At 42.9% G+C, this 24,731-nt stretch overlaps 1 protein-coding gene across 1 annotated transcript; it reads right to left on the reverse strand.

Moving 5' to 3' along the window:
* Positions 1 to 234: 234 nt before the first annotated feature.
* On the reverse strand, positions 235 to 1,629 carry LOC121977927 (peroxidase 5-like). Its single transcript, XM_042530328.1, has 4 exons — positions 1,385 to 1,629; positions 1,113 to 1,307; positions 846 to 1,011; positions 235 to 745 (listed from the first exon to the last, which is right to left on the reverse strand). Exons 1-4 carry the CDS (start codon positions 1,613 to 1,615, stop codon positions 342 to 344), a joined length of 996 nt encoding a protein of 331 aa, XP_042386262.1. The 5' UTR covers positions 1,616 to 1,629; the 3' UTR covers positions 235 to 341.
* Between the last annotated feature and the right edge of the window lie 23,102 nt (positions 1,630 to 24,731).

The raw sequence follows: 24,731 nt of genomic DNA on the forward strand, positions 1-24,731 counted from the left end.
AGAAGCCCGAAAACTAGCAAAAGATATCGTCAATTAAGATTATATGATTTCAATTGAGTTGGACATTATAGTTGGGTGCATTTCAATAAATCAATATATTAGGCACAATAATATAATTGCTTCAAGAGCTTTAGACCGTTGGATCCAACTCATTATAAGATTTGTACACACGCTTTTAACATTGTCTTTGAATATTTTTGACATTTTTTATTCTCATAGAGATTGACAAATTGATATTATCTTTCCGAACATATTATAGAGTTTGACATTAAAAATAAAGATATTTAAAATATAGTAAACACACATTAAAAATAAAGGAACTATTGTTGTGGAGGATGATTTCAGTTGGGCACTCTGCAGTTGGTGCGTATCTCTCCGTTGCCCCCGGTCAGTACGCCGATGCTGCCCATCCTCACCATCGCAGCCGCAAACCTGCTGGTGAAGACGCCCGAGTTGTGCGCGAACAGCTTCACCTGCGCCGCCACCGCCGGCTTCGACACCAGCGTCTGGTCCGATGCGAATAGCCCCCTTCTACTCAGGATGCCCTGGTAGTAGCTGTTGTCGAACCCTAGCTCGCTCGGCGGGTCCATCGGCACCTCGTTGTCGCTCCTCGCCGTCGGGCACTTCCGCCGCAGTTGCGCCGCGTACGCCGCGTCCAGCGTCGGGTCGGCTCCCGAGCTCGCGTTGAAGTTGCGGAGCCGGTGGGAGAAGGAGGAGCAGTGGGCGACGCCGATGGTGTGCGCTCCTAATCAATCGAACACACACACACACACATCAAATCATCAACAATTAACTAGACCTTCAATGGATTCTTCCAAACAAATCGAACGGCGATCGATTTATACCTGAAAGGGTGATCATCTCGGCTTGGGTCAACCCTTTCCCGGCGAAGAGTTTAGTGAGATGACCGAGTCGGAGATTGGGAGTAGGGAGCTCCGACGTGCTCTCGCTTGCCCTCGAAATCCTCCCGTCTCTTCTTCCAGCAGGAACATCGTAGAAACCTCCTCCATACTGCAATCGCACATTGATTACATTAATCCTTTACTATCCAAAATATATATACATTTAATTAAACATCAAGAGATTGTTTGAGCTAGTTAATTATCCCTTACGTGTGCAACGCTGTCTCGAGCAACGTAGGCGAGAATGTCGGCGCAGGAGACGACGCCCGGGCAGGCAGCTTCCAGCTTGGCCTTTGCATTATCGACGACTTGGAACGCTTCGTCTTCGAGGTTTCGGTTGATCTGTGCGTCCTTCTCTGCCTTATTCCCCTTCGTCGACGATATCAACACCGACCCATCGCAGCCCTGTATATACATTGAATCAATCAATCCAATTGCAATAATGTCATCAGCAAATTAATTATATATATATATATACTGACTCTGACAAAGCAGTCGTGGAAATGCATCCGGAGAAGGTCAGCGCCGATGTCGTCGGTCTGCTGGACAGCGTCATTGAAGGCTTCCCTGATGAGGGTTTCGGCTTTGGGGCAGGTGTAGGAGTAGAAGCCAACTCGGAGCTGATGATCAGCCGTGGCAGCAGCACTCATCAGGCAGAAGAGAGCCATGCAAGAACAAACTACTAATGTGGTGGTGGATCTCGTCAAAGCCATTAGCACAATCTAATTGTTAATTTGGTGTTTAGAATGGCTGGCAAATGAGTCAGTATTTATAGGAATCCGATTAACGTGGTGATGTGTGATGGACAACTGCCCCCAACTGCCCCATTAGATCGATTCAATCCTCTCGATCGAGCTTGATATGTGCGTGCATGGAGAGAATGGATCCAGTCGTCGTTTTACAGGGGCGTGCATCAACTAATCAAGAAAGGTAGGCTTAGTTAGTTGCTCGTGAATCTATCAACAAAATTAATGATTGATGGGGTTTTCGTAAGAAAGTAGGTTGAGATATTCGGGCAAAACTAAAGAATTTGGGGGATATTTCAAATATATTGCAAAAAAAATATTTAATTTAATTTTATTGCAATTCTTTTCTTTACTTAATGATGAAGTGGTTTATATAATTAACACATATCTAACCCCAATAAAACCTCCACTTTTCGTACCAAAAAACAAGTGGCCACTTTTAAGTTTTTCTGATTTGAGACGCAACACGTCAAAATAATTAGTATTGATTAAGCAGTTGAAGCTAGTGATGTGAACCGGGCAAGTCTACTTAGACTGACTTAGAATGATTTTATCAGTTTGAGTTTGTCTCCAACTCGACCTAAACATGAACAGGTCAATCTGACAAGTTGGATTGAGAGAGTTCGACCCACAAGCTCTAGGCAACTCAAGTAATTGTGTCTAGTTCAGCATGAAATGGAACTTAATTAACATATTGATCCTGTCTGAAAACTATAGAGATAACGCGCTGGACAAGGTGGACTAGTGATTGACTGGTAGAAAACCTCTCTATTCGAGAAGAAACTTTTCTTCGATCTTGTGCACGCAGAGACGAGTCAACAAAACGTCAGTGCCTAGAAACCAGGGGAGTCCTTGGCGAAGAAACCAGGGGGAGTCAAGTCAGTAAAAATTCGGACGGATGGAGAAGAATAGTAAAAACATGCATGCAAGAGTCAAGTTACAGATGTTCAGAGAAGTACCTTTGCTACGGAGAGGACTCCCTTTTTATATATCACCTCACTTAACCTTCATAATCATGAGGTGACAGAGTGTGTCAAAGTTTACTAGGTAAAGAAAAATATACAACCTAGGTGATGCGCAATAATCCTCTGAGGAATCTTTCCCTTACCCATATGTATACCTCTTTTATCATTATAACTTTTGGCTGATGAAGGAATATGCTGTTATAAATGGTCGGCTAACAGGGGACAAAAGGGTCCCTGAAGAAGGTTCCAGGGGAATATTATTTGACACATGGTTTGTTATTCTGATAGGCTGTTAGGATGTTGTTTGCTGAGTATATTTTGATTGGTCATTAAGTCGGCCGCCTTGTTAGGTTGTTGTTTGCTGAGTATATCTCAGTCGATCATTAAGTTGGCCACCTTGTTAGGCTGTCTCGGTATTAAGCCACTAAGTTCTATTCTGTACAGTTTTGAGACATTCATTTTGAGAATAATATAATGCCCTGGACACATTGAGAGTCTATTTGAGAAACAATTGAATAACTTGTGAGTGCTAGAAATTCGTCTGATGCGTAATATGAAGCTAAGCGTCTTAAGCGCCTTAAGCTCGGTCAGTATTTTGTCTGGACGAGCGTACAATGTGCCTCTAGAGAAATGTTGTGTTCTAAGAGATCCAGTTAATATCTCGAGCCAAAATATCTTAGGTCCGGTTGACCCTTTGTCTGGCCGTAAATATAGTAACTTATAAGTAAAGTGCACCAGATTGTCTGACCAAATTTATAAAGTTATCCCACTTATACATAGAAGAGATGGGTATGGAGTCATATGGATTAGGTCAATTATACTATTGAACAGATACCCATAGGGTCGACTGGTGATTAGATTGATCGGGCGTATAGAGAGATGCTTCTACATAGTAATAAGTTCAACCCTTCCTTTGACGAGGGATCAGTTATTCTGGCCGGCCTATAAGGATGACTATCCTTAAACTCGATTGGCTATTGAGTGACTAGGTATGTTTCTTTTTTAGTTCAAAGGTGAAGCACTAAAACCCTTATGTTCAACCAACTTAAGGGGTCAGTCAGCCTTTTTTCCACACGGCTTGGGATCCAACCAGGCTCATCTGACGGACGAGCCCTAACACCGGCTAGCCAATTAGAGCCAGATGGAGAGATGTTCTCCTCCGTTGACTTTGACTGCCACTTCACCTTGACTTTGACTGCCACATCATCTCTTGGATTCACTCATTATAACCCATATCACTAGCCTCTCCTTCAAGTCTAGTCGAAGGAGGTGTAGTCGACTGACTAGACCTAAGTCTTACCTTCACCCGTTCATTTCCTTTTACTACAGTCATGCCTAAAATTCGCACTTTCCTTCATGTCTTATGGACTTAGCGATTTTTTTTTTCAAAAACTGCTTGTCCATGTTTAGTTGTTCAAGAGAGATTACCGAGGATGCGCAGAGAGGTGTATGGACAGAGGAATGATTTAGTTGTCACCTCTATTATAAATGCCTATTTATGGGTTGATGTCACGTGTCCTTCATTTTTATTTTCTGAAACATCTTTTGACGCACGACTCCTCGTACAACTAAATAATCTCTCTCTTCATACAGATCAACGGTTTGTTGCATGCCATTTTAATCCAACGGCCACATTTGAATTATACTTTATAAAAACCCTAAACAACTCATACTCTCAACACTTTACCTTTCATTTTCTTCATTTTCTTCTCCGGCAACCTTTCACTTATAGTGCCCTCCTCTCCTTCTCCTTAAGCAACTAGTAAGTCCTTCGTCCTTTCCTTATTTCATGTTTTCTCATGCCTGAAGAATCCTTTACCCTTGGTACACCTTGACCTTTTAGGATTTTGATGTCATGATGTGCGTAAATTATATACACTTTTATGCATACTTTAACGCACATCAACTTATATTTTATTAGCATAATCTATGTTTATTGCACCCTATTCCATTATAATGTCGTACTTCCATTATATTCTATTCAGAGATCTTCTCTTTACTTGTTTTTGATTGATAGGACATGATTTGGAGTAAAAACGGAGCAAAAGACACACATTGGACCAACTTGTGAAAATCTAGCTCAGGCCATGTGAAACCACACGACCGTGTGGTCTTGCCTGTGCAAATCAAGCTCTAGTCGTGTGAACACACATGGCCATGCCATACTCTAAAAGAGAAGAAGCACACGACCGTGTGAATCTACACAATCATGTGGCCGGACCAGAGGAGGAGCAGCACACGACCATGTGATCCCACAGGAACATGCCATCCATCCAGAGACAAAGAGGAACACGGCCATGTGAAACCACACTGTCATGCCACCTGACTAGACGCCAAGAAGAACTTGGCCATGTGATCTCACACGACCGTGCAACTTTACCAGAGAAGGAGCAGGACGTGGCCGTGTGAATCCACATGGCTGTGTCAACCAGACCGAGACCAAGAAGGCTCCGACCGTGTGGATGCTACATGGTCGTGGCACGGGTCGTGTCGGGCCTGCGCCCTGCCCTATTTAAAGGGGTTTCTCCTCTTTTTAGGGGAGCTTTTGCTTGGGGTTCGCCCCTATTGCTTGGAGAAGGGTTCTCCCCCTTAGGGGAACCCTAGAATTCTCATCTTCGCTGATCCTTCATGTTTGTAGCTTGTTCTTAAAGGAAACTTTCTGAAGACATCGACAACACGTAGCTAAGCATCTCTTCTCCTCATCTCTTGTATTTAGGTTGTAAGAATGTTATCCTTCATATTTTTAGTTTCTTCTTCCTTTGCTATGGAGTAGATTCTCTAGATCTAGGATGTAAGAAGTAGTTATGCTGTGATTATGGATGTATGAACTATGCATTTGGATACTTTTTTATTCTATAAAGTGTTTATGTCATGCTCTATATGTGTTGTGCTTTATATGTGTTTGATGAAATGTGTGCGAGGTCAATTCACGTAGATGTAGGGTTTTGATCACCATGTAGATGAAGGACTTGGATTATAAGACCATGGGACCTTGTGACAGAAGGTATCCCTTACTTTCTATGGCGTTCCCTTAAAATGGGGATCAATTCTCTACTAGGTAAACTAATTAGAACTTAGAGGGTTCTCCCAAATTAATGTTAGGAAATAACTTATGTAATCTAGGAATGTATGATTGGGGAGCCCTATGATAGAGGGTAACCTTTTAACTGAACTTCCTAAGTTACCTCTTCTACTTAATTGCATTAATTTACCATTAGGAAGTAAATGGGTAACTCTAGGATTGTAGACTCAGTAACCCTAGTGATAGAAGTATCCCGTTAACGGACTTTCTAGAGCTACTTCTTTACTTAATGACGGTAGAACTTGGTAGACTCTCTGGTACAACCTATGCAGGGTTATGCTAAGCTGTAGTTAGGATCCCTACATAAGTGTAAGCATGAAATTAAGTAGATGAACAATGCATAGAGACATTAACTAGCATCATAACGAAACTGAAATCCTAGAATCTATTCACCTTTACTCACGTTCTTTCTCTCCCTCTCTACTCTCTACTCTCTCTTTCCTTCTCCCTCTCTTCTAGCATTTGTGAACCAACCTTCGATTGTCTAGATAATTCGTTGTGCGAAGTTAACTAGTGATTGATCAACAGTCCCTGTGGGTTTGATATCTTTTGTATTATTGACGACGTACACTATAAAAATGCCTGTAATTAACGACGGGTGTACCGACGGAATTTATATTCCGTCGGGGAATGCCGACTGAATTCAATTCTGTCAGCCTTTGCCGATTGAACTTAATTCCGTCGGTACCTTCCGATGGAATTAGTGTTCCGTCGGTGATTTCCGACAGAATTGCATTCAGTCGTAAAGCCGCGCGACCAGCCAACGGATTTACAAAGATCCGGGTTAGCGGGCTTCATACATTACTGACAGAATTAAACATCGATGGAAGTAGGTTTCTGTCGATTGGATTCCGCCCGCACCCGTTAGATTTTAAACCTGTTAAAATTTGCTCCCATTAACCGGAGGTATTTACCGACGGAATTAATAATTCCGTCGATAAGCACTGAAAGAATTAGGATTCCGTCGGTAAATACCGACGGAACCCTAATTTCGTCGGTAATGCACTTTAGAATTATAGGGCACAGATCGACTTTCCTCTCCGCGCGACCCTCTTTTTTCCTCTCTCTCGGCGATTTTCCAACGGCGATCTCTCCAGCAAACTCGTGCCCTCTCCTCCCGTTCACCGCGATCCGCAACCAGCGACTCAGGTATGGTCCTCTCCTCTCTCTCTCTGTTCGTTTTCACCCGGCCGGCGGCCGCCGCGGCTTGCTCGAAATTTTTTATTCAAATTTTTTAAGGGTTCTCCCTATTAACTAAGAAAATTTTTCTGAAAAGTTTTTGAGTTATTTATCTAAATATAATTTTTTTTTAAGAAGTTTTAAATTATAAATTTTTTAAATATATTTTCTTTTGTCAAAATTTATGCTCTATACATTTTTAAGAAAATATTTCAAGATTTTTAAAATTATTTTAAGGCTTTCAATTTCATTTTTTTCTCTTACACTTGTGTTTAAGATTCACCGAATTTTTTAAGTCATTTTAACCTTATAAATTCTGAATTTTATTTGTTAAACGACTTAAAATTCTTGACAAGTTGCCCTTAGACTTTTGAAGTACCCCCACTTTTTTATGTGATCAAAGAGGGAGAAGGGAAGATTAAGTCTAGGGGGGTTGTTTAAACTTTTTTAATTTTTGCACTATATTGTAAAATTTATTGCTTTTACTTTATATTGGTTTACCCTAATTTAACTTGGGTTGTTTACATCAAAAAAGAGGAGATTGTTGGTACCCCAAAGTAGTTTTGATATGATCAAACAAGTTAAGTTAGGTCCTGTTGTGTTTAACCCTATGTGTAAGTGTGTAGGAATTTAGGAGCACAAGATGTCGAGCAAAAGATGCAGCTAGCGAGAAAGATGACACGGGAGAGAGCCGATAGACTCGGTGTGTCTGAGGGACGAGGTGCTGTGGAAGAGTACATCAGCAGTCGAGAAGGGAACGTGCAGTGTTTCCGAGGGACGAGAAGCTAGAGCGGAAGATTACTCGAGGAGAAAAGATGCAGCTATCCGAGGGATGAAAAGCTGCGGAAGAGTATGCTGGCGGATGAGAAGGAAGCAGCGATTCCGATGGATGTGAAGCTGGAGCGGAAGTTTGCTTGAGAAGGCCGGAAGTTGGGTTCAGGTGAGCCCTATTCTAGATGGCCAAAATCATCCAATGAGAATCGTAGCTGGAGAGGAAGACCCTGTTAGGATCGTTCGTACTCGGCTAGAGAGGGGGGTGTGAATAGCCGCCCCAAATTCTCGCGTTCTTCCTACAGTTAGGGTTAGTCACAGCGGAAATACAAGGAAGAAACTAAGGAGAAGAAAAACAAATCGATGTAACGAGGTTCGGAGATGAACTCCTACTCCTCGGCGTGTCCGTAAGGTGGACGAGTCCAGTCAATCCGTCGGTGGATGAGTCCCCGGAGAACCGGCTAATACAATATACTCCTTCTGGGTGGAGAAAACTCGCCACAATGTTTCTTGCACAAGCAAGATAGGAGTACAACAGATACAAGAAAGCAAAAGACAATATGAAACACTTGCTTGCCTTTCTTGTTGACTGGAGTGATGAAGCAGCACAGCTGACGAGAATCCAATCGAGAAGCTCACGCGAAGCTTCACCGCGGGAGCTCAGCACGATAGCGGTAAGAGCGAAGCTCTAGAGCACAAGAACGAAGTTCTAAGGAGGAAGCGATTGTAGCAACGAAACCCTGTAGCGTCTTTTATACATGCGAAGAAAAACACGAAGGAATCTGCCGCTTGCGTCGCAACGCTAGTTCCCGATCGATCCACGCATCGATCAGAGTGTGCTGATCGGTCCACGCACCGATCAGCGCTTTCTCGAACTCCGCTAGCTCGATCGTGCTCGATCGGTCCGACCGATCGAGTATGGTCCGATCGGTCTGACCGATCGGGGCTTATTGAGTGCGGTTCCTCGCACTCCTCAAGATCGTTACGATCGGTCGGCGCACCGATCAGATATCTGATCGGTCCCGCACCGATCCGCAAGCTCCGTAATCGGCGTGCCTTTTTTGTTATCCGATCGGTCACCGGACCGATCAAATACACAAGCGTATCACTGGATCGGTCTGGTGACCGATCCAGAGCTTGGTTTTTGCCCAAACCAAGTCCCAAGTCTCCCAAACCAACATCCGGTCAACCTTGACCTGTTGGTACATCATGCTTAGCATCCGGTCACTCCCTTGACCTTCTCAACACCAGATGTCCGATCACCCTTGATCCATCTGGATTTTCCCTTGCCCGGCTTCACTCACCAGGACTTTCCCACTGCCTGGCTTCACTCACCAGGACTTTCCCTTTCACCTAGCTTCACTCACTAGGATTTTCACCTGGCTTCACTCACCAGGATTTCCAAACTGCCTAGCTTCACTCACTAGGTCTTTCCCCTACCTGGCTTCACTCACCAGGACTTTCTCCAACTGCCTGGCTTCACTTACCAGGACTTTCCCTCGCGCCAAACTCCCTGTTTGGACTTTCCCCGTGCCAAGTCTCCATACTTGGACTTTCCGCGTGCCAAGCTACCTGCTTGGACTTTTCCCCGTGCCAAGTCTCCGTACTTGGACTTTTCCAGTGCCAAGTCTCCATACTTGGACTTTTCGCGTGCCAAGCTCCCTGCTTGGACTTTTCCCGAATCAGGTCAACCTTGACCTAAGGTTGCACCTACAATCTCCCAAACACCTATTCTTGTCAAACATCAAGAATACAACTCTCTTCTCGTCAAACATCGTCAAACATCAAAACATAACTCGAGTCAGGTCAACTCGAGTCAGGTCAACCAAGTCAACCTTGACCTAAGGTTGCACCAACAGATCCGAACCGATGCGAGCGGAACAGGAGCAGGAGACCAGGACTAAAAATCAGCAAAAGCTAATTTTTGGTGCTCGAGGTGCCCAGACCAATCCAGGGCACCTGGACCAAGTCGAGGCACCTAGAACCCAGTGTTCATCTAAAGTTGATGTGGTGTGTACCGTTGTATTGGGGATACAATTCTATCATATTCCAGACACCTAGAACCCTTCCAGGAGTCCCGAGCAGGGCTATATAAGCAGTCCTACTCCCATAAGCTAACAAAAATAAGAATTACAAAGTAACAACACTTGTGCTTGAGTTTGTTTGAATTTAGCTTTGTTTTGTGAGCTTTGAATGTTGTAAGAGGCTTCTCCGCCCAGAGGAGATTTTTAGTGTACTTTTTCATCTGCCTTGGATTAACAACCCCCCCTCGTTGTAACCAAGTAAATCTGTTGAGCCTCATCTTTTTAGTTTATTATTATTTCTATATTTATGTAATATTTTAATTAAGTTATAAGTTCAAGAAAGGTTTTCATTTATTTAATTTGTGCAGGGGCTATCCACCCTCCCCCCCCTAGCCCACCACCAAGGGTCCTAACAACTACTATGTTGCATCGTCGACCCCCTTTTGAGGTCTTATTCCATCAACCTCCTAACTATGATTTTCTTCGCACTTTTGGTTGTTCTAGTTATCCTCTAATTCGGCCTTACAATCGTCATAAACTGAATTTCTGGTCGTCACAAAGGATGTTGATGTCTTTATCCACCTACAGGTTGAATTTTTATTTCTCGCCATGTTCACTTTGATGAGACCTCATTTCCGTTTGCTGCATCACAATCCTTGATGCCCTTTAACTCTATGCAATCAGCATCGATTGCATTGCTTCCTTCAGAAGTCTCTATTTGGTCTTCTACTACTCTTGAGGACTCTTCGCCTCCACCTTCTGATCTTTTGGCTACTTCACCTTAGTCTAATTTAGATACTACTGACTATCCATCCCCTACACCTCCATGTAGGTGCAGCGGAGGCCGGCAAGAGGGAGGGTGAATTGCTGAAAACAAAAAATAAACTATATCCTCATCGTGCTTTCAACTCAATTTGTGCAATAGTAAATAAAGCAGTAAACAGAAAAGAAATAGGAATTTAACCTGGTTACAACCAAAGAGGTTGTTAATCCAGGGCAATGAGAAGCGCACAAAAAAAATCTCCTTTACTGAAGGCGGAGAAGCCTTTTACACTTTGGAAGCTTAGAACTATTGCTAGGAATGGCTACACAATTGATTGCTTGAGTTCTATTGAATTCCTAGCTCCAGGGGCCTTTAAATATCCTCTGCAAATATGATCTCGAGGGTCCAAGGCGCCTCCAATAGGGGTCCAAGGCGCCTCCAAGGGGTGAGCGGATAAAACTTTATCCGCAGCTCGAAACAGTCAGTTTGACCTGTTGAATGCGCCTTCAACAAGGCTAAAGGCGCCTTCAAGCTGGAGGCGCCTCCAAGCCTGATGGAGACGCCTCCAAGCTGGCAGCTCAAATTCTAACTTGCTTTCTTCAGCTTTCGACGCTCTGTTCTTTTGGGTGATTTTGGCCAACCGGAATAGGGCTCACCCGAACCCAATTCCCGGCCTTCTCCTCGAGCAGTCTTCCTCCCCGGCTTAATGTCCCTCGAACGCCGCGCACATTCTTCTCAGCCACCGGTGTACTCTTCCGCAGCTCTCTCGTCCTTCGGACGCACCGAGCCCGTCAGCTCCCTTCCCGTGCCGTCCTTCTCGCTAGCTGCGTCTTCCGCTCGACTTCCTACGCTTCTAAGCTCCTGCACACTCAGACACAGGGATCAAATACAGCAGGACCTAACCAACTTGGTTGATCACATCAAAACACCCACGGGGACCAACAATCTCCCATTTTTTGATGTGCATCAACCCAAGTTCAAGTTAGGGTAAAAATAGACAGAAAAGTAATTTCAAAAGAAAATTACTAAACTCACATATTAAGCATTAGTTTGCAATAAAGAAATTGCAACACAATTTAGAAAAATATTAAAATTTTAACCTTTCTTTTGTAATAAATAAAATTGCAACACAATTTAGAAAAATATTAAAATTTTAAACTTTCTAACTCCCCCTTAACTTGTAACCTTTCTCTCCCCCTTTGATCACAGCAAAAACGGGGTGATAACTAAAAAAATATTTTAAATTTTTTTTTTTAACTTTAGATAAAATTTCTAAGTAAGAATGAGATTTTTGAAAAAAAAAAATTCTAAGTAAAAAAAATTTTAAAAATTTTCCAAAAATTTTCCAATGAAAAGTTAATTTTAAAAATAATTCTTAGTAAAAAGAAAATTCTAAGAAAAAATTTATGACTTTTTCACAATAATTTCTAAGTCAAAATCAAAAAAAAAATTGGAATTTTTCAAAAATGTTTGAAAAACTTTCAAAACATTATTTAATTCTCGTTTAATGTTTTTGTCAGAAAGTTAATTAAACATTTTCTTTTAATATTTTAGCTTCCAGATCGTGGCGAGGCACTAGGCCTTTTTGGTTATTAGAGCAACAACCACTTCCTTAGACAAAGTTTCTATAAAGAATTTCAATGTTTAATTTTCTCACTGTAAGCTTTTAACTAAAACAGAAATTTAAACTAGCAGAGATTTTGGAACCTAATAAAGGTTCCTTCCTATAGGGTTGGTCAAAAACTTAGGGGGTACATGATTTTTGGGCACTTTTCTAAGTTGACCCTGGTGTTTTCTTATGTACCAATTTAATTTTTCATAAATTCTTAATTTTGATTTAGGAAATTTATTTAAGCATGCATCATGATATTTCAATTTCTCAATTTCAACTTTTAATTTTTCATTTTCTAACTTTAAATTATCATACATTTCTACTGGACATGCTTTTGCAAGGATCAATTTCAATTCACTATTTTCTTTTTCTAATTGATCTAATTCTTTGGACAGAGACTTGATAAATTTAAAAGACTGAGTCGGGGTTAGATTGCGTACCTTACTTACCTGATCTGGTGACGCTCCCCCTTCACTGTTGCTTTCTTCTTCTGAGGTTCCTCCCCCTTCATCGATGCTCATCTCTGAGCTAGACGTTTCTTCTAGCTGATGGTTGGCCATCAGTGCTATCCCCGAAAATTCTTCGACTTCTGATTCGAAGGACGACGAATCATCCCACGTGGCCTTTAGGTTGTGTTTGGGTCGAGCTGGATTCTTGCTCCTTTCCTTATCCTTCTATTTGCTCTTCAATTTTGGGCAGTCCTCCTTGATATGCCCTTCTTCGTTGCAGTTGTAGCAACGAATTGTTCTTTTCTTTCGTTGATGCCTCTGCGATCTAAACTTATTAGTATTAAAAAATTTATTGAAGCGTTTTACCAGTAGTGCCGCTTCGGATTCGTCGACCGAGGCTTCTGAGTCAGAACCGTTTATTTTTGCCTTTAAGGCAATGTTCTGACTAGTCTTTTCCACTCCATTGGGCTCTGCAACTCGAGAATCGTGAAGTTCAAAAGTAGAAAATAATTGTTCTAAAGTACTTACCTCGAAGTCCTTAGAGATGTAGTACGCATCTACTAAAAAGGCCCAATCGGAAGTTCTCTGAAAAGCGTTGAGCGTGTACCAGATTGAGTCCCGGTTCGTTACTTATTCTCCAAGGTTGTTGAGTTGAGTTATCAGCTCTTTGATCCTCGCTTGGAGTTGCGCTACCTTCTCGCCTTGATTCATCCGGAGGTTCGTCAACTGGGTCCGGAGGATGTCGCGCCTCGCTAGCTTTGCTTCGGAGGTACCTTCGTGAAGCTCCAGGAATTTTTCCCAGAGATCTTTCACGGAGTCGTAGCTTCCGATCCGATTTACCTCCTGAGGTAGCAGAACGCTGAGTAGGTGAAACTCAGCCTTCCCGTTGGCGATGAAATCTGCTTGTTCCTTTTTCGTCCAGGTGTTTTCCTCCTTATCTTTCGGAACTTCATAGCCATATTTCATTATTAAAAGAATGTCAAATTCAGTTTTAAAAAATACCTCCATTTTGCGCTTCCATGTGGCGAAGTCTCCGTCGAACTTCGGAGGATAGATGTTCGCTCCGGCCATCGTCTTGATCGTAGTGCTTCAGTTGGCGATTAGTCCTTCTGAGGCGATCAGGCTCTGATACCAATTGTAGGTGCAGCGGAGGCCGGCAAGAGGGGTGTGAATTGCTGAAAACAAAAAATAAACTATACCCTCCTCGTGCTTTCAACTCAATTTGTGCAATAGTAAATAAAGCAGTAAAGTAATTAAAGCAGTAAACAAAAAAGAAACAGGAATTTAACCTGGTTACAACCAAGGAGGTTGTTAATCCAGGACAATGAGAAGCGCACAAAAAAAATCTCCTTTACAGAAGGCGGAGAAGCCTTTTACACTTTGGAAGCTTAGAACTATTGCTAGCAATGGCTACACAATTGATTGCTTGAGTTCTATTGAATTCCTAGCTCTAGGGGCCTTTAAATAGCCTCTAGAAATCTGATCTCGAGGGTCCAAGGTGCCTCCAATAGGGGTCCAAGGTGCCTCCAAGGGTGAGCGGATAAAACTTTATCCGCAGCTCGAAACGGTCAGTTTGACCTGTTGAAGGCGCCTTCAACAAGGCTAAAGGGGCCTTCAAGATGGAGGCGCCTTCAACAAGGCTGAAGGTGTTAGGATCTCTTCGTACGCGGCTAGAGAGGGGGGGTGTGAATAGCCGCCCCAAATTCTCGCGTTCTTCCTACAATTAGGGTTAGTGCAGCGGAAACTAAATGCAGAAAGAAAACAGGAGAAGAAATCAAACCTCTACGCAAGGATGTAACGAGGTTCGGAGATGAAACTCCTACTCCTCGGCGTGTCCGTAAGGTGGACGAAGCCTATCAATCCGTCGGTGGATGAGTCCCCGGAAAATCGGCTAAATCAAACTCCTTGTGGGTGGAGAAACCTCGCCACAATCACTTGCAACAGCAAGCTAAGAGTACAAGAGAATAGCAAGAACAAAATACAACAGGAATGTAAACACAGCAGCTTGCCTTCTCGTCGACTGGGGTCCCGGATGAAGTAGCAACTTCACGGACAGATGCAACAAGCAACTCAGCAGCAGCTGATCCAGTCGTGGAATGAAGCTCACGCGAAGCTTCGACAAGGAGGAGCTCAACAAAGCTCAACCACAACAGCACTTCGCAACAGGAAGGAAGAAGAAGTAGTTTCATCGCAGCAGCAGTCCTCGACCCCTTTATACCTGCGAAGAAGACACAGCAGAAACTAGCCGTTGCTACGCAACGGCTAGAACCTGGATCGATCAGGCTTCAGCCTGATCGGTCTGGGGCTTGCCTGATCGGTCGCGGGGACCGATCAGGCCCTGTGCTGATCGGTCCCCAGACCGATCAGAAGGCTTCACAGAGAGTCTCTGCGTGCCAGCTGACCTGATCGGTCCCCGGACCGATCAGACTCTTCCGGGCGTACGAATGAACCTGATCGGTCCCTGGACCGATCAGATTACACACATAGGTTGGATAGATCGGTCCGTAGACCGATCAGTGTCTGATACTTAAATTTCTCCATCCAGAGCTTGGTTTTTGCCCAAACCAAGTCCCAAACCTTCCAAACCAATATCCGGTCAACCTTGACCTATTGGTACTTCATCCCTAGCATCTGGTCACTCCCTTGACCTGCTAGAATTCCTCTCCAATTGTCCGGTCAATCCCTTTGACCTACTTGGACTTTCCTCAACACCAGATGTCCGATCATCCTTGATCTATCTGGATTTTTCACTTGCCCGGCTTCACTCACCAGGACTTTTCACCTGGCTTCACTCACCAGGATTTCCACACTGCCTAACATCCCAGTTAGGACTTTCTCACTGCCTGGCTTCACTCACCAGGACTTTCCAACTGCCTAACATCCCAGTTAGGACTTTCCCACTGCCTGGCTTCACTCACCAGGACTTTTCCACACTGCCTAACATCCCAGTTAGGACTTTCCCTCGTGCCAAGCTTCCTGCTTGGACTTCTCCGTGCCAAGTCTCCATACTTGGACTTTTCCAGTGCCAAGTCTCCATACTTGGACTTTTCCCGTGCCAAATCTCCACACTTGGACTTCTCGCGTGCCAAGCTCCCTGCTTGGACTTTTCCAGTGCCAAGTCTCCATACTTGGACTTTTCGCGTGCCAAGCTCCCTGCTTGGACTTTTCCCGAATCAGGTCAACCAGGTCAACCTTGACCTAAGGTTGCACCTACAATCTCCCAAACACCTATTCTTGTCAAACATCAAGAATAGAACTCTCTCACGAGTGTCAAACATCAACATGCAACTCAACTTGGTCAACCTTGACCTAAGGTTGCACCGACAATCTTCCCAAATCAAACATCAAAATACAACTCGAGTCAAGTCACCTCGAGTCGGGTCAACCAGGTCAACCTTGACCTAAGGTTGCACCAACAATCTCCCCCTTTTTGATGTTTGACAAAACCCATAATCAAGTTAGGTTAACCCGATAACCTAACTTAGGTTTTCCAACCATCTTCCAATGTCCAATGTTCTTTCCTTGAACATTCTCTGGACATTCTCCCCTTAGGTTAACCCGATAACCTAACTTGGGTTCTCCAATAATTCTCCCCCTTTTTGACACACATCAAAAAGAATTCTAATGTTCTTCCTCAAGCATTCCTTGACATTCTTTCCCTAGCTTGGGTTCTCCAATTATTCTCTAATGAACACTCTCCCCTTTTTGACACACATCAAAAAGAAAAAGGAGGGTATCAAGGTCAAGAGTTTCTTCCTAATGAAAGTCTCATACCTTTCATTGAAACTCTTAATTTCCCCCTTGACACTCAACAATCAACTTAGTGATAGTCCCATATCACTAATCCTCAAAAGTCTTAAGGAGTAAAAACTCCCCCTAAAAGTCAACTCCCCCTTGACTAATAGGTAAAACTCCCCCTAAAGGTTAACTCCCCCTTTACCATTGCACCAATAATGTCTTGGTGAGTTTCAACCCTTTAGAAATCCAAAACACCAACTCCCAGCTGAAATTTCAGACAAAACAGTCGAAAAATCAGCATTTGGCACGCCCTGATCGGTCACCAGACCGATCAGGGATTCCCTGGATCGGTCACAGTGACCGATCAGGCAACCTCCTGATCGGTCCACAAGTCTGATATCAGATTTCTGATTTCTTCTCCCGAAATTCAGAAACCTCTAGAAAATCACAGAAAATTTCAAAAATTGTAAAATTTTGAGGATACATTCCTCATAACATACACTATCAAGGAAAAATAGTTTTCTATGAAAATAGTTTCCATTTTTCAATCTTGATACAAAGTTCAAAAACTTTGAAATAGTTCAAGTTTAACTCAACTTTGTATCACAATGTTCAATGATGAATGCTATCACTAGGAAAACTTCATCAAGGTTTTTCAAATCAATTTTAAAATGCTTTTAAAACCATTTGAATTTAGGACCATAATCTTAGGGCTAAATGTACATGACTTGTACACAAGCTTTCCCTATGATCCTCCATTTCTTGAATTAGGCTCATCTAGGTAGAAGAACTATGCACCTTGATCCTAATTCATGATCCTAATATCTCACACACATCTAAAGTGTATCAAACACATCCATGGCAATTTTGATGTGAGATATGGGTTTAAGTATCTTAGACTAAGGTCTCATGCATTTTCTAAACACAAATTTGATCTCAATATCAAAATGTGTTTTTCATCCTTAAATCAATTCAATTGATTATTAATGCAAGAGATGATGACATGGCATATAATGATATCATAAGTAAAAACATGTGCCAATGTCATGATGTCATGGCATAAAGTTTGAAAACTTAAATAAAGCATGACATATAAACTAGCCTAAGCATTATCATGACATTTCAAATGATAATAAAACTAAACATGATGTCATGACATGTGAGGGCAATCAATCATGGCAAGATTTAGCATAAATAAATATACCTAGATTACCTATCTAAGTATCCTTAACCACTTTGCTAACCTAAAATTTAACCCTTGATTGCCCTAAAATGTCAAAATCCTAATTTTGACACTTCTTGAACTCTAGATTAATTCATGCCACTTAAAGATCAAATTTATCCTCAAAACTTGGCATGTTTCATTTTTCCTCGAGAGTTCTCTAGATTTTCCCAAATTGTGCCAATTAAAATCATTCTTTTCCATAATGGCACATTTTACTCTTCCAAGGAGTAAATGATAATTCCATTTCATTTTCAAAGGTTCACAAAACCTTGAAAATGCTCCTTGAGTGTCAATTTCCTCAAAGTTGGGTTAAGTACCCTTCTTATTGGAGTTGACACTCTCTAACCCATTTATGGGGTAGAGAAGATGCTCCTAGGAACCCAATATCTATGTGAGCTCATTGGGTTCACTAAATATTCACTAGGGATGACTTCCCTAGCAACCCTCCTAATGACCCTCCTAGGCTTTGAAGCCTTGGTCATTTGGGACTCATCAAGATCAACTCTAGGGGTGACTCCCCTTGTAACCTTGGTAATGGTCTTCCTAGCCCTAGGTTTTGTTCCATAATCGAATGGAACATTATGGTAAGTGGGCTTGACCACTTGGGACTTAGATTTGTGACCCAAACCTTTCTTGTCCTGGGACTTTTGACCCTTAGGCCCTAGAGTTGACTTCTCTAAATTTTTAAGGGCCTTTTCTAGGGTATCAAGCCTTGATCTCAAGACTTGATTCTCCTTTTCTAATACCTCAAGTTTTGATTTGTCATTCTTTCTTGAGGTGTTCCTAGGCATGTGTCTAGTTGATTTAGGGTTTCTACCTAGGTTTTCCTTAACCTTAGAAGTGTTAATCCTAGGGTTAGCATTCCTAGTAGTATCCCTATCTAGGTTGACATGTTTAGCACCTAAGCACATGTATTGATTTCTAGTGTTAACATGCTTATCATTATTGACTAATGCAATAAAATTACTAGCATGTATCCTACTAGAATTGCACGAATGAGCCTTAAAAGATACCTTAGGGTTTGCCTTAGCTCCCCCTATCGATGTGCATCCCTTGTCCTTGTGAGGTTTCCTCCCCTTCGGACATTGGCTCCTATAGTGTCCCCGTTGCTTGCATTGAAAGCACACCACGTGCTTCTTGCCTTTGCGTGTTGGGACGCCGGCTTCCTTGACCTTTGGTGCCGGTGGAGTCTTTCTAACCCTCTTTAGACACTTGCTCTTGTAGTGCCCAAACTCCCTACACTCGAAGCACATTATGTGTAATTTGCTAGAAATTAAAGTGTTTGAGTTACCTAGGTTTGTGGATGGAGATGAGCTTTCTTCTTCATCCCTTCCGGAGGTAGAATCTTCTTCTTGCTCCGATCTTGAACAAGAGGAACTCTCCTCCTCTTCTTCCTTGGATGTTGAGTAGCCCTCAACTCCCAATTCGCTCCCTCCATGATGTGAGCTACTTGGCTCACTAGGCTCCTCTTCATGGCTTGAAGTGGAGCTCTCCTCATGGTACTTGGCCAAGTTATCCCATAATTCCTTGGCATTGTTGTAACCTATCTTACACAAGATGTTAGTAGGCAATGAAAATTCAATTATTCTCGTTACCTCTTCGTTGATTTCGGATTTGTGAATTTGTTCTCTTGTCCACTCCTTCTTCTCAAGTGGTTTTCCTTCCTTATCCACCGGAGGAATAAAACCTTCTTATACACAAAACCAATTCATTATGTTAGTCATAAGAAAGTACTTCATCCTTACCTTCCAATACGCGAAGTCACCGCATTCGTAGAAGGGTGGAATGGTGACATCTTCTCCGAGTAGATCCATCCTCTAGCACGTGCTCCCCGGGTGTTAATCCGATGAAGAGCAAACCTTTGCTCTGATACCACTTGTTAGGATCTCTTCGTACGCAGCTAGAGAGGGGGGGTGTGAATAGCCGCCCCAAATTCTCGCGTTCTTCCTACAATTAGGGTTAGTGCAGCGGAAACTAAATGCAGAAAGAAAACAGGAGAAGAAATCAAACCTCTACGCAAGGATGTAACGAGGTTCGGAGATGAAACTCCTACTCCTCGGCGTGTCCGTAAGGTGGACGAAGCCTATCAATCCGTCGGTGGATGAGTCCCCGGAAAACCGGCTAAATCAAACTCCTTGTGGGTGGAGAAACCTCGCCACAATCACTTGCAACAGCAAGCTAAGAGTACAAGAGAATAGCAAGAACAAAATACAACAGGAATGTAAACACAGCAGCTTGCCTTCTCGTCGACTGGGGTCCCGGATGAAGTAGCAACTTCACGGACAGATGCAACAAGCAACTCAGCAGCAGCTGATCCAGTCGTGGAATGAAGCTCACGCGAAGCTTCGACAAGGAGGAGCTCAACAAAGCTCAAGCACAACAGCACTTCGCAACAGGAAGGAAGAAGAAGTAGTCATCGCAGCAGCAGCCCTCGACCCCTTTATACCTGCGAAGAAGACACAGCAGAAACTAGCCGTTGCTACGCAACGGCTAGAACCTGGACCGATCAGGCTTCAGCCTGATCGGTCTGGGGCTTGCCTGATCGGTCGCGGGGACCGATCAGGCCCTGTGCTGATCGGTCCCCAGACCGATCAGAAGGCTTCACAGAGAGTTGCCCAACTCTCTGTGTGGAATCTGATCGGTCCCCGGACCGATCCCAGCGTCCCTGATCGGTCCCGGGGACCGATCAGGCTCCATGCTGATCGGTCCCCAGACCGATCAGTAAGCCCACAGCCTTCTGTTTGTTATCTGATAGGTCACCAGACCGATCAGATACACAAACGTATCACTGGATCGGTCTGCAGACCGATCCAGAGCTTGGTTTTTGCCCAAACCAAGTCCCAAACCTTCCAAACCAATATCCGGTCAACCTTGACCTATTGGTACTTCATCCCTAGCATCTGGTCACTCCCTTGACCTGCTAGAATTCCTCGCCAATTGTCCGGTCAATCCCTTTGACCTACTTGGACTTTCCTCAACACCAGATGTCCGATCATCCTTGATCTATCTGGATTTTTCCCTTGCCCGGCTTCACTCACCAGGACTTTTCACCTGGCTTCACTCACCAGGATTTCCACACTGCCTAACATCCCAGTTAGGACTTTCTCACTGCCTGACTTCACTCACCAGGACTTTCCAACTGCCTAACATCCCAGTTAGGACTTTCCCACTGCCTGGCTTCACTCACCAGGACTTTTCCACACTGCCTAACATCCCAGTTAGGACTTTCCCTCGTGCCAAGCTTCCTGCTTGGACTTCTCCGTGCCAAGTCTCCATACTTGGACTTTTCCAGTGCCAAGTCTCCATACTTGGACTTTTCCCGTGCCAAGTCTCCATACTTGGACTTTTCGCGTGCCAAGCTCCCTGCTTGGACTTTTCCAGTGCCAAGTCTCCATACTTGGACTTTTCGCGTGCCAAGCTCCCTGCTTGGACTTTTCCCGAATCAGGTCAACCAGGTCAACCTTGACCTAAGGTTGCACCTACAATCTCCCAAACACCTATTCTTGTCAAACATCAAGAATAAAACTCTCTCACGAGTGTCAAACATCAACATGCAACTCAACTAGGTCAACCTTGACCTAAGGTTGCACCGACAATCTTCCCAAATCAAACATCAAAATACAACTCGAGTCAAGTCACCTCGAGTCGGGTCAACCAGGTCAACCTTGACCTAAGGTTGCACCAACAGAAGGCGCCTTCAAGCTGGAGGTGCCTCCAAGCCTGATGGAGGAGCCTCCAAGCTGGCAGCTCAAATTTCAGCTTGCTTTCTTCAGCTTTCGACGCTCCGTTCTTTTGGGTGATTTCGGCCAACCGGAATAGGGCTCACCCGAACCCAATTCCCGGCCTTCTCCTCGAGTAGTCTTCCTCCCCGGCTTAACGTCCCTCGAACGCCGCGCACGTTCTTCTCAGCCACCGGTGTACTCTTCCGCAGCTCTCTCGTCCTTCAGACGAACTGAGCCCGTCGGCTCCCTTCCCGTGCCGTCCTTCTCGCTAGTTGCGTCTTCTGCTCGACTTCCTGCGCTCCTAAGTTCCTGCACACTCAGACACAGGGATCAAATACAGCATGACCTAACCAACTTGGTTGATCACATCAAAACACCCACGGGGACCAACACTCCATCTGCTGCACCTACCAGTGGACCTCTCAAAGCACCAGCTTGTTCCTTGCATCTTATGGTTACTCGTGCCAAATCAAAAGTTGTTGCACATATTGTCACTACGGAGTATTGTGAACCAACCTTCTTTACCAGCACCAACAAAGATTCTGCCTAGCGGGACTCTATGACTTCTAAATTCAATGCCCTCATTTAGAATGACACTTGGTCACTTATTCCCCGTTCATCTATTCAGAATATTGTTGGTTGCAAGTGGAATTTCAAACTCAAGCATCGATCTGATGGCACCATCGAGCGCCACAAAGTTCGTCTTATTGGCAAAGGTTTTCACCCACAGCCTGGTATTGACTATGTTGAGACTTTTAGTCCTGTCATTAAACCCACCACATTATTTATAGTTATTGCTCTTGTTGTCACTCAAGGTTGGCCCATCCATCAACTTGATGTTAGTAATGCATTTCTCCATGAGACTCTTCGTGAGGAGATTTATATGTCTCAACCACCTAGCTTCATATATCCTGACTTTCCTAATCATATATGTAAACTTCGCAAGGCTATCTATGGTCTCAAACAGGCTCCTCGGGAATGTCATGGCACACTATGAGAATCTCTCCTCTCCTTGGATTTTAAGGAATCAAGGTCTGACTCCTCACTATTCCTCTATCACTAAGCTCAGATAACTTTCTATTTGTTGGTTTATGTTGATGATATTATATTCACTGGCAATTCCTCGTCTCATATCTCTACTACGCTTGTTCAACTGTATGAGAGGTTTCCTTTGAAAAACCTAGGCCAACTTCACTATTTCCTCAGCATTGAAGCTACTCATACCCCTTAAGGGCTTTTTCTCTGTCAGTCCAAGTATATAGCAAATCTTCTATCTCAGGCTCATATGGACCATGCCAAACCCTTACATACCCAAATTGCCTCTAGCTTCTCTCTCTTTCGACATGATGGTGATCCTTTGCCTGAGCCTTACATGTATTGGAGCATTGTTGGTTCCCTGCAGTGCCTCACCCTCACTCGCCCTAAGATTGCCTTTGTGGTTAATCGAACATGTCAGTTTATGTAGTCTCCTACTTCTTCTCATTGGGTGGCAGTCAAACGCATTCTCCGATATCTTCGGCACACTCCATACCATGGCCTTCTGATTCGACCATCTACATCTCTTGGTCTGATAGCATTCTCTGATGCTGATTGGGTCGGTTGTATCAATGATCATCGCTCAACTACCGGCTATTGCATCTTGCTTAGTGATAATCTTATTTCATGGAATTCCAAGAAACAACATGTTGTCGCTCATTCTAGTACTGAGTCTGAATACAGGGCCCTGGATCATGCTACTGTTAAGTACAGTCACTTTTAACAGAACTCCGAGTTCCTTTACTGGACCCACCAATCCTTTGGTGTGACAATATTGGTGCGACATTCGTAACTGCTAATCCGGTGTTTCACACACGAACCAAACATATTGAGATTGATTTCCACTTTGTTCGTAAACGAGTCGCTCGCAAGCTACTTTGGATACACTTTATTTCTACCCAAGACCAAGATGTTGATATCTTCACAAAGGGCCTCTCATCGCATCGATTTGCTCTTCTCAGAGACAAGCTCATGGTGTGTGCCTCCCCATTTTACTTGAGAGGGGATATTAGACGTAATAATTCAATGCTCCAAGATCGATTACAATCACAATTAGATCAGGAGAATCATGTTAGAGATAATAATTCAATGCTCCAAGATCAACTACAATCACAATTAGATCAGGAGAATCACATCAGCTCCACAAAATTAATCAAGCATTAATATTTGATTGTGATTCTATAAATACGTGATTATTCTCTAATTTTAGTATAGTTTCCTAAATACTCAATTAGTATAGCCTTATGTATAAATAGAGGTTGTAATCTACACAAATGATATAGTGAAAATCCTACAAAGTTCTTCTCCTCAATAATTATTTTTCTTTAATTGTAACTTATCTTGGAAAATGATTACCGTGTTTTGTGAGCACCGTGTGCGGGGCAAATTCGTCTTAAAGAGATAGAGTTTAATTCTAGCCTCGACTTTGCCAAAGCGGTGTTATACTGTCATTCTGCTCATACTCAAATTGGACCACAACTACATACCAACAGAAGTTACTTTGGGTTATGGTGCAGTGAAAGAGCATTAAATTATTACTCAGATATCTACAGTTCAATCTCCAGCTATGGTGAATTTGTAAGGATATATATTTCCTTCGAATGAGGCACACAACCACATGATACTGACTTTTGGGCTGCTTATCACAAACGCTTACCAATTTATCCTGACAACTGGTAGAAAACTTCTATGGGATCGAACCTACCTAATTCATTATTTTTTTTAGAATTGTAGAAGTTAGTAGGGCGTAGGGTCCATTTCTAGTGGATAAATGCCTCAAGAAAATAAATTTTTATTATTCTTTAACTACCTAATTATAAATTGATTTTATAATTTATCTCTCTTCGTAGATTACAAGGAAGGCTAATTTCAGACGAACATAATGATCGTTTGTTATACTAGAACAGTAGAAATGACTCGTTATCTTTCTTTTTTAAAAAAAATATTAAATAAATATAGGTCCAATGGGCTTGGGCGTGCAGGCTCGTATCCTATGACAATGATCCCCTTTGAATTCAGCATGTTCAGACTATGTGATCGGCTCCAATACAATTACGTATTGTAATTGGATATGACTCGCACACGATCCACAATCCGCAAGATCTAATAATCCATTCTAATTTGGGACAAAAGCCTCTGTGACTACTAAACTTAATGGTATGGTAATCTAATATCTATCATCTAGTAATCAAGGACCCAATCGGGAATCCCTTCTATTCGTCCCCATTTTTATACTCCTACGCTTTTGCATTAACAAATTGATTGATAGAATACAACTCTAGTTAATCCTAAGAGCCAAATATATCTTGAGTTGACTAGGGTCGTGCCCAAGATGGGTATTAGGCAGAAATTTGCTAGAGGGTGGTGTGATGTGATAAAATTTTCTCCCGTGCATAAATTAACATGCGTCTTACGATGTCAAGAGTTATCTTGATAAATATCTTTTGCACATATTTATTATAATGAAATATAAATTAATTCTCAATGGATATGTATTCTTGAGATTTTTTTTTTATTT

Source organism: Zingiber officinale, chromosome 4B, assembly GCF_018446385.1.
Source record: "Zingiber officinale cultivar Zhangliang chromosome 4B, Zo_v1.1, whole genome shotgun sequence".
Classification (NCBI taxonomy): domain Eukaryota; kingdom Viridiplantae; phylum Streptophyta; class Magnoliopsida; order Zingiberales; family Zingiberaceae; genus Zingiber; species Zingiber officinale.